At 40.8% G+C, this 10,869-nt stretch overlaps 1 protein-coding gene across 8 annotated transcripts; it reads left to right on the forward strand.

Moving 5' to 3' along the window:
- Positions 1 to 706: 706 nt before the first annotated feature.
- On the forward strand, positions 707 to 10,335 carry LOC147616776 (uncharacterized). Of its 8 annotated transcripts, none has more exons than XM_086777833.1 (5): positions 707 to 885; positions 977 to 1,094; positions 1,665 to 1,724; positions 1,800 to 1,936; positions 9,715 to 10,335. In XM_086777833.1, the coding sequence occupies exons 1-5, from the start codon at positions 753 to 755 to the stop codon at positions 10,014 to 10,016; spliced, it is 750 nt and encodes a 249-aa protein (XP_086633959.1). In that variant the 5' UTR covers positions 707 to 752; the 3' UTR covers positions 10,017 to 10,335. The 8 variants fall into 8 exon arrangements, with proteins under 8 accessions (XP_086633959.1, XP_086633960.1, XP_086633963.1 ...); XM_086777834.1 differs by having other exon boundaries at positions 9,736 to 10,333; XM_086777837.1 differs by having other exon boundaries at positions 9,725 to 9,878.
- The last annotated feature ends 534 nt before the right edge of the window (positions 10,336 to 10,869 follow it).

Below are 10,869 nucleotides of genomic sequence, written 5' to 3' on the forward strand. Positions count from 1 at the left end.
TTAAGAGGAAAAAAATCTTGGATGAGGGCTGTTAACTCACAACACCAATGGCCCACAACCTTTCCACTTGTGATCCTCGGTTATACCAAAGCACTCTCTCGAGCTCACATCTTATAACTGTACCACTCCACAACCTTAGTAAGCTCCTTTCATGCCATACCCTAAGGCACATGCTAGAAGTATTTGATTGTGGAGGACTAAGAGGATTGACTTGGTGAAGGTGTGGCTGTCTTAGTTGACTTGTGAGAATCAAAGAGCTCGAGCATAAAAAATTGTGAGCTTGTAGCAAGGGAGTTGTCATTGGAAGGCTCGAGTAAGGATAGAGTTGGGGTTGTGAGCTTGCACAGTGCAGGCATTGGAGGGATTGGGCTCAATGGGCTTAAGTGCTGAAGTTTTGAAATAATGCACCAAACAGAGAGTCTAGACAACCAGCACAGGCAAAAGTTAAGTGTGAGAGTGAAATTCTTCTCGATTTTAGAATCCTTACTACCTCTTACGAGCTCTCAACATGGCCACATTCTATTGGCTAGCACCTAGAGATTCGGCTAAAAATACTTAATACTATAAAAGTTTAACCTATTTCAAGTTCCAAAATAAATAAATAATGAAGGATAGACCATCACCCAATTCTATTTCCTTGCAAATATCAATATAATTAATATGCACACGTAATATAATGATTTTCTATATAGAAGGGAAAATTTATGTAACAGCGCTTACATTGCAAGCGGCTGAAAACAGAGCTCGTAGTAATGGAAATGCAAGTGGCTGGAAACGTAGGCGATGTAACTGTGGTGGGCTTGGTTTCGGACACACACGGGGTGCTGGACTCAACAACCATGGATGTTCTCAAGGGGAGAGCCACCGACGCCATCATCCACGCAGGTCAGCCTCTCACGTTTGCCGTTCTTCACAAGCTCTGTAAGTATCTAATACATCGACTTTTTGCACTCCTCACCAACCTAATGTGTGACAGGCGATGTGGGCGACAAGCATAAGAAGCTCAGGCTCTCAGCAACGCAGATCATCCAGCGCCTAGAGGAATCAACAAGAAACACAACAGTCATCGCTGTTGCTGGCAATGTTGATGAGGGGTTGGACATTGATTTGACAATTCTCTCTCCCCCCCCCTCTCTCTCTCTCTCTCTCTCTCTCTCTCGCCATACATGTATATATCACAGACATAGGTACGTACGTATGTGTGTGTATATATATATATGTATCTCTCTCCCCCTCCTCTCTCTCTCTCTCACACACACATACACACATACATGTATATATCACACACATAGGTACGTACGTGTGTGTGTGTATATATATATATATATATATATATATATATATATATATATTTCTCCCTCACCCCCCTCCTCTCTCTCTCTCTCTCACACACACACACACACACACACATACATGTATATATCACACACATAGGTGCGCACGTATGTGTGCGCACGCGCGCACACACACATATATATATACATGGGTACGTACACACATATATATATATAGCCATTATTTTAATCTCTCTCTGTCTCTCTCACACACACACACACACATTTTTTTCTTGGACATTTTCATTACCTTGTACAAAATTTAATTGGGTTATTTATGTCTCTCCAAGAGGTTCACCACCTGCTGATCTTCTTTATGTTGAACTACAGTGTTTCAGTCCTGCCTTTGACACAGGTCGTGACTGTGGCTGGGGTGAGAATACTCGTAATGTAAGTGGTTGAATTCTCTCCTTTTCTCTAATTCTCCAGGGCTTTTTTTTTGGGTGACTTGTTTTTGTTTTGCAGGCACATTTGCGGCTTTCCTCCCAAGGTTTCCCAGGATTCACAGCAGCTCATCGATACCGTATCGCCCCAGATTGTTGTCTTTGGGCATTCACATGTTCCTGGAGTTCAATGGCATAACAATATTCTCTATGTGAACCGTAAGAATCTTCTATCACTGATTCTGTTGTAAGTTGTTGCATATTGAAGCCTATTGCTAAGCACTATGAAAGTAGCAAAGTTTGTTTGCTTGCATAATTACAGGAAACAGGTAGGTTGGTGCATGTGTGTACATGCAATGTTACTGGTCGAAGCTTACAATTGAATCAGTAGGTTGTCATGAACATTATGTACCATGATCTAGATGTATCTACTCTATGTTAGAGGCCAGACAGTTACTAAGATTTACCCGGAGCTTTGTTGTAGTTATGCGGGCAGGGGAACACTAGAATGCCCTGTTAATCAGGCCCAAGGCCTGGTCTACTGTAGTGTGGGAATAGCCTCTATGACTTGACGTGAATTGTTTATGAAGCTATGCTCAATAAGTCACCTGTTTTTTTGGACTGGCCTTTGGCCTAAGAGCCTCCTGTAGTTACCATTTTTTCACCACCCATAGGCGCTTTTTTATATGCCTGTAGGTGATGCTGCCAAGGAAGCACTGTCACCTTTTGAACACAGGTTCTTAATCAAAACAAAACTACTCTTTAAACAACGCACATCTTTTCCAGGTGGAGACACGTGAGCTCCACAAGTGTCAGGGTTCAAACTTGCAGCCACCTCTGGGTAGGATGGGTTTAGCTAACTGCTTGGGCAAGAGCCCACCAACAAACCAAACTCTTTAACAGCGTATAACTAAACTTGCTTAACATTTCAAGCTTGAGTTTGGTTGTCCATGTATGCTGGCAAGCATCAACATTTGATATGTGTGCATGTGTGTGTATGGTAACACTCTAGTGGACATACATTTGTGCTATGCATGCATATACCTACTGTACAGGCGGAGTTCTATCAGCAAGATTGGTGAACATGGAAGCAACATAACTATTTTCTGAGCTTGCAGTAGATACATGGAAAGCTTTTTGGGCTTGAGTCTTTGATGTTTAAGCTTACCAATTTCCTTTGAACATGGCTGTTTGTAGCTGGAAGTGCAGGTCCAAGAAGATTCAAGCTTCCCCGCTGCATTGCTTTTCTTTCTTTGCATGCATCTGGTATTGTTGAGGTGGAATTTACACCTGTTGCAACTTTGCCGCAAGATTTGGAAAGGTTGCCACAACCTTTGATACAAAAGATGGCTAGGTGTGGAAGTGTCTGACTTCTTTGGGGAATTTTGGAGCCTGCTTTTCTACCAATTGGGCAATTAGCAGTCTCTCAAAGCCCTGTTGTGATTACTATTAGTTGTTTTATCATAGTTTTAGGGCCGATTTCCTTTTTTTTTTTCTTGGGTTGACTGGAAATTTCAAAGTACACTACTCACACACACTAGATGCCATAGCTTGCCCAGGGAGACTTGAACCCATTACCTAGGGACTCTCAAACTCCTTCCTTACCACTGCACTACCACGCGATTAGCATAAATGAAGTAAGACAAAAGGCACCCACAAATTTTGTGGTGGCAAACTTGATCCCTATTGTGTCGAAAGATTTTCACAATTAGTTTCCATGAATTCCATGAGGGTTGCTAGTATTTGTCATTTGGTGTTTTCACGATGTAAAACCTAGATAACATGGTCCTGTGTGGATCTGTATGGTTGTCTTGCTCTCGCTGTGTGCAGCAGTTGTGTGAAGTCTTTAAGCACCCAGTGGCTGGCTCACAAGTGCCACCCACCACAGGTCCACCTCACCTGCTGCTGTCCACAGACTATGAAGGTAAGCTTTCAAACATTTTCTCTATAATCTCGTTGGTACCTGAGAGAGGGTGATACATTCGAGAGAAGAAGAGATACTACAGGATCTCAAGCAACCGCTAAAAGATGAGATGTTTGAAAAAAGGGATTTAACTAAGGTTCAATTTTTACCTTGGGTAGCCTAACACCCTTGCAGAAAAGCAGCAGGTGAAGGTATCCATGTGGCAAGAAGTCATTGGCTCACTAGAAGTCATTGGCTCTCTCTATAAAGGCACTTCCCTCCTCTCTCTAGAAAAGCGATTCACCTAGAGCGCATATTGGATCTGAGTATAAACCTCCTAAGAGGACTCGCCACCCAACCATAGGTTCACGTCCGCAAACCTCCCTCGAGCTAGAGGCTAAGCTCCAATCATGCGATCCATGCTAACCATCACTGATATATCACCAACGCTTGCCCGCTAAGGCCTTCGGCATGACCGTCCATGATCCGTTGAATCCAATCATGTTCCTTGCAGACCATAGAGTGAATAACTCTCTGTGAACAATAATAGCCTAAGTCTCACTTACATAGTGGCTACTATTGCTATAAATATTTTTTTGATCATAAAAAGCCAATATACTTGGTATTATTAACCATGAGCCTTAGCCGCTTGAATCAGCGTGCTTTCTCTAATCCCAAGCCTCCCCTAATCCTATTGGATTAGACCACTAATCTTAAAGACTAGTACTATGCATGTAACATACTTCCCCTCCTCAGACGTTTCCACTCCTGGAAACAAAATCTATCCAAGAAAGAAAACTAGGAAACCTATGATGTAAACTAGCAATTGGCTCCTTGTTGAAGACATTTCCAATCCTGGAAATAAACACGGAAACTCAAACTACATCTTACTACTGACTCCATATATGATCTAGTTCACCATTCATGCACTTTCCACTTACAATTCTACCAAAGGAACTGACTAAGTCTACAACTCTGTCCTTACAACTATCTCAGTGGGACAAAAAACAGACCAACTTGAACCAGAGTCCTGAGGAACACAACAAACCTGCAATCCAACTCTAGAGGAATCAGATAATTTGGCATCGTAGAGACAACTGTCGTAGCCAATCAAATTACCATAGGAACTGACTAAATCTATAGCCATTGTCCTTACAACTATCTCAGTGGAACTAAAAACAAACCAACTTGAACCAGACTTGTGAGGAACACAACAATCCCTCAATCCAACTCTCGAGGAATCGGATATTTTAACATTGCAGAGACAATTGTCGTAGCCTATCAAATTACCTATCCTATCAGGATTGGGTAATTCCTTGTGCCTAGGGGGTATAAAAATACCTTCTCTCTTTGAGAACAACATAACTATCAGATATGTGAAGACTCTCATCATAAATGATCTCTGAAAGTGTTCCTATCAAGACCATGTTCAAGCTAGAACACCCATGATATTGTACCATATCCTCTCCCAAATGCATACGGCTGTAAAGTAGGTCAATTCTTTCTAGGACCGCACCTAGAACTACATCTTGAAGTCCTAATTCTCAAGGGAATTGACACCCATACCAAATATAACCCATGATATTGTACCATATCCTCTCCTAGATGCACATGGTTCCTCTCCCAGATGCACATGGTTGTACAGCAAGTCAATTCTTTCTAGGACTGCACCTAGAACTGCATCTCGAAGTTTTAATTCTCAAGGGTATTGACACCTATACCAAACATAACCTGTTCAGTATTATCATAGGTAGAGATCTTGACCGATCAAATGATCTCTTGGTGCTGAACACGTGCAATGTTTCACCAGAACTGATGTATCTTCTCTGCTGCCTGAGGGATTGAGAACAATCATTATGAGTAGGAACCTATCTATCATTTGCTAATCACTTTGTTAATTATGTTGATTCTAGTGTTTGATCCACCATAGCTCATCATTTTGCTCAAATTTCAACAAGTTCTAAATTACTATCCCATCAGAAGCTCAAACAGTTGCCTCGATGGAACCTTGTAAACCCACACATGTGATACATCCTAGTGTCCCATACCACTAGAACATACCCCATATACGTCTTACAATCGATCACTCCTTAGCTTGCAAGTCTTTTGAAAGATTTCTTAAGGTTGCTAGCAATCTCTTTTGGCATACAAACTGAATCTTCTCCAGAGAATAAATCTATCCGAGAACTCTGTTGACCCCAATATCTGTGAAATCTCATCTGAATTTGGATCTCTGCAAAATATATGAGTGTGTGCCAAGATCCTCAGAACTATTTCAATGAAGAAGCTTATAACCACTTTACCCAAAACATGTAGACCCAATCATAGTTGCAAGCAACAACATAACACTCTCTCTGATATCTACAATCCATAGTCTCATTCTTTCCTTCCTTACTGTAATTGATTTCTCAAATCAACTCCCCTTACCCTCATTTCAAAAATCCACCAAATAGGAATATTGATGTATCCATAAACCTTGCATGTAGCGGATCCTAGCGTCCCATATCCATAGTCTCATTCTTTCCTTCCTTACTGTAATTGATTTCTCAAATCAACTCCCCTTACCCTCATTTCAAAAATCCACCAAATAGAAATATTGATGTATCTAGAAACCTTGCATGTAGCGGATCCTAGCGTCCCATACCACTAGGAATCAGGGAATGTTTCTACCACCTCTGTCTGTATGGTCAATGTACAACCAAGTGAAGAGGAGTCGGAGGAGGAAGCCTCTAGCACAGAAGAGATTGGATCACAAGGTAGCACCAGTTCCCAACGCCTTAGAAGATGGTGGAAGCAAAAAAGGTATATTGCTCGACGAAATGCCTTGCTACGAAGTAAATCCACAGACGCCCAGTGGGCTGAGATATCTCAGTAATAATAAGTACTATATAGGTGTGTTGTGTTCTTATTGATTCATTGTGGTCTAGACCTCGACCAAGAGGCTTACTCCTACCATGGACATGGGTAATCTTATCGAGGGCCCCTATGTGGGCAGGCACTGGTGGTATGGGACGCGAGGTCTAACTGGTATGGACTCATGGGAGTGGAATCTTAGCCCTTGGCTCGGGGGAGGTTTGTGGTTGCGAACCTACGGTTGGGTGGTGAGCTTGCTTACACCTTTTTTATTTGGTTTCTCTAATCTTGTTATGCATGTGTATTAGGTGAGCCTTGGGAGGAGTCCCTTACAGTCACGTAGACATTATTATTTCTACTAGTTGCCAAAAGAGCAACGCCAAAGGTAGATGATGGGCATATTGGAGCCTTTTTGAAAGCCCAATAGGCGTCTAGAGTTGGCCCAGACATGCAAATTTTGTTGACATTTTTGGGCATAATATGAACACATTCTATGAAATTTTTAATGATGTTTTTGGAGTTGCAAATGGATGGGCGACGTGAATATGATTTGCTATCAAAATCCCTATATAAAGGCAACTTAAGAGTCATTTATGAGCATTTAGAGACAGGGGATGTAAAGCCAAGGTCAAGGGAAAAGGCTAAAACTATGGACCTTAGGGAAACAAGGAAAGGTTATGTTAAACATGAGATATTTATAAGACTTGCATGAATGACCTTAAAGATATAGAAAAGATATAAAGACTATATTATGTAAGTATTCCATGACTACCAAGGCTTATGCCCTCAAGCTTCCAACAATTCATAAGAATGTGCTGCATTCTTGGTGATGTTTGCTGGCAAGACCTTTAATAATCATTTCCAATAATCATCGTCATCATATGTTATCAAGATCTTGTACCCTAGGAGGTCTCGATGGCCCAATTGTTGTGGATTTCATCACATAGACTCCATATTAAGGCATAGATAGAAGGACCATCCACACAAGTATGCACGACATACTGAGGTTGAGTGTGTGGAGCTCACCATTCTTGAATGCATAACATCCTATGAGATTAGAGGTCAACTCATTCTAAAGAAGGATTTGTCCCTCTCTATTGCCAAGTGATAGATATGAAGATAGAGATTGACTCATGTGGGCACAACAAAGGCGAAAGGACAAGGGCCCAAGCCTCACACTCCTACTCCTTCAACAACCAAGGTCTTAGGAATGCACTGTAATCCTCTTAAGCTTTCACGTAGAGGACCTTTGATGACCATCGTTATCTACTTTGCACACTTCCTAGTTTTCGCTTTTCATTTACAATATGCTTTATTTAGGATACATATGCATCTTCTACAACACTGCTCACATGTTCATATATATCATATTGCACACTCCCTAGTTTTCGCTTTTCATTTACAATATGCTTTATTTAGGATAGATATGCATCTTCTACAACACTGCTCACATGTTCATATATATCATATTTGGCGAAAGGACAAGGGCCCAAGCCTCACACTCCTACTCCATCAACAACCAAGGTCTTAGGAATGCACTGTAATCCTCTTAAGCTTTCACATAGAGGACCTTTGATGACCATCATTATCTACTTTGCACACTTCCTAGTTTTCACTTTTCATTTACAATATGCTTTATTTAGGATAGATATGCATCTTCTACAACACTGCTCACATGTTCATATATATCATATTTGGTCTCTAGGGGTATTTCGGCTCCACAATGACGTTTATAAACATGAATCTGTGCGTGTGCGTGCTGTGTTAGATTTGGATCCGGATTTCTAGAGCATCTAGATTGTCTGGATTATGGAGTGCTGCTGTTCCATGATCATATCCTGTGAGATCCGATGAAGAAACAAATTTTTATGTCTTCATACTGAGGCGCCACTTTTTGAGAAGTGATAATGAGTAAGATTTGGAAGGCTTGAAGTGGATCCAACATAGTACACCCCTCGGAGTCCATAATTTCAAGATTTTGGAAGTAGGAGAGACATGTATGATTAAGTCGGAGTCGAAGTCGAAAGTCGAAAGTTTGAAAAGTCTTTAGTTCAAACCAACTAGCAGATCCGAATATGAGAGTCCGATTCTGATCGATGTAAAGAGAGTTGATCCGATTTGCGATCCACCCGAATCAAAGGTTCTTTTGCTCAATCATTTTATATCCATATTTAAGTATAAAATTCAGTAATCATTTCCACGATTGGGGATGGTTGAATAAAAGTATTGCAATTATGTTTCTTTTCTTACCTCCATATCTGATGCTGAGTCATGTTGGCATGCAAGTCTTGTGCATGGCATCGATCTTGGTATAGCACCAAGCTCTCTTTGCGGTGTGCGAGCTTGGTCTCGTGTCGGCGTGGTGCACCGTTCGTGAGAGCCCACACTCCTTATTCTCGCGATGGGGAAAAAGAAGAAGAAAAAAAGGTGTGAAATTTGTCTAGACAAGGATCATAAAATTGAATCATGTCGATATTTGTGAGAGCCTTGTCGTAAGGGAGAGGAATGTTGAAGGTGGTGCATGGTTGACTTAGCGAAGAAGTCATATGGGATCATTAGAGCATTTGTCCGTGCATCCTCATCTAGGAAACTTGATAAGTTTAGAGATAAATTGTTAGATTTTTCTGACAGATTGGATGATGCACATATGGTTATCATGTGGGGTAAATATAGGTCATGTTCTAGCTGGAAGAAGATAGTTTTATTGCAAGAAGCCATAGAGGAACTAAAGAAGACCTATCAAATTGACTCACGAGTTAGATAATGATGATGATATTGGCCTTGATTGCCATTATGGGGGGTGGATATGGTGGGAGTTGAGAGTGCATGAGAGAACCAAGAAGGTCGGAAGTGCTAGGAGGAGTTCTTGGATGTACCTAGCTTTGCATCAGATGGATCCCAAGGTTTGGTAGATGGTAAGGATTACCATGATGGTATGTAGTTTGGGCATGGACTTGTCGATGTGATTGTTGATGTTCTTGATGTCGTGTCTTGTGATGAGGCACCCTCGCATGGATTTTATGGGAGAGCTCTTCATGACATATTCTTGCAGGGAGACACATGTTATGTGATTCATATGTGATTAAGTCTACTTCACCACATGATGTAGTTTTAGATATGGTTGATGATAGCCATGTTTCTTCTCATGTTTATGATGATACTTTTACACATAATGCGGTGATGCATGATGATATGGTGGATGATGATCTCATCCAAATTATTGATAATCTCGAGGAGCTAGCCTTGGCTAGCATTGATGCAGATATGAAGCCTATCTTTGGGTCTATGCAAGATGTTCTTCTTGTAGCTATTCCATATGTTCATAATCCAGATTTGGAGGTTCCATCTATTGAGCCTACTATACATGGTGGTGGTGACCACATCGATGTGATCTTATCTCATGGTTCTCTAGGTTCTCATGATATTGATCTTCACGTTGATCATGTTGATGGTGTTTTCATGGATCATGCATTGTGTATAGATGATGTGCTTACTTGTGATGGTTCTTTTTATCATGATGATGGTGATGCAACGATTATGTAGTTTTTTCTTTTTTTGATTATCATGGTGATGACGTTGCCCATGTGGATGTTGTTTCTCATGATATTATTTTTGATGATGCTATGGTGATCCATGTGTTTTGATGCATGATGGGATCCATGTTGATGGATTTTTCCATGTGATGGGAGGGTTTATTCCATTATTTTGTGAGGCATGATGGGGCGGATTTGCCTATCCATGTGGAAGTGGGTTTACAGCTATTCACATAAGATATATTCACCTTGTTTCTTATGATGGGTAATGAGACATGTAGATCTTTATGAAAATTTTCATATGCTCTTTCATATGATGGATGTTCAAGTATATGCTTATGGATTATATATTGTGAGTATGAATTTTTCTATGCTATTGACATGTGGATATTATACATTTATGGTTCTATGTGTTTGTATTCTTCGATGTTGATAACAAAATCTGTAAGTGTGCATATTAATTTGTAAGTGTGAAATCATGAACTGTGCATTGCATTAAGGTGAAAGGATTAGATAAATTCAAGATGGGAAAATAAACGTGGCAAGGAAATTGTAAGAAAGAGTATTATTATTATGAAAAGTCACTTCAAGGGACCCACCTAAGGAGCAAGACAAGTGGAAGAAGATTTATTCATCGAAAAAACTTCTGTACAGAGCACACATTATTTATTTACAACATAGAGTGGTAAAACAATTGCACTACAGAAACGCCTCGCCGTTGAGGTCATGCCGTGGAGGAATGGATATGAAGTCTTCCCCTTCGCTCTCAGCTTTGAGGAATTCAGTGGCCCTTTCCTCAGATGAGTTGATGTAGGGCTCGTTGGGGTCAACGTCGGGTGGACTTTCTTCAAGAAAGATAGGAT

Source organism: Cibotium barometz, chromosome 38 (assembly GCF_041138505.1).
Source record: "Cibotium barometz isolate CiBa-2024 chromosome 38, ASM4113850v1, whole genome shotgun sequence".
In the NCBI taxonomy this organism is placed as follows: domain Eukaryota; kingdom Viridiplantae; phylum Streptophyta; class Polypodiopsida; order Cyatheales; family Cibotiaceae; genus Cibotium; species Cibotium barometz.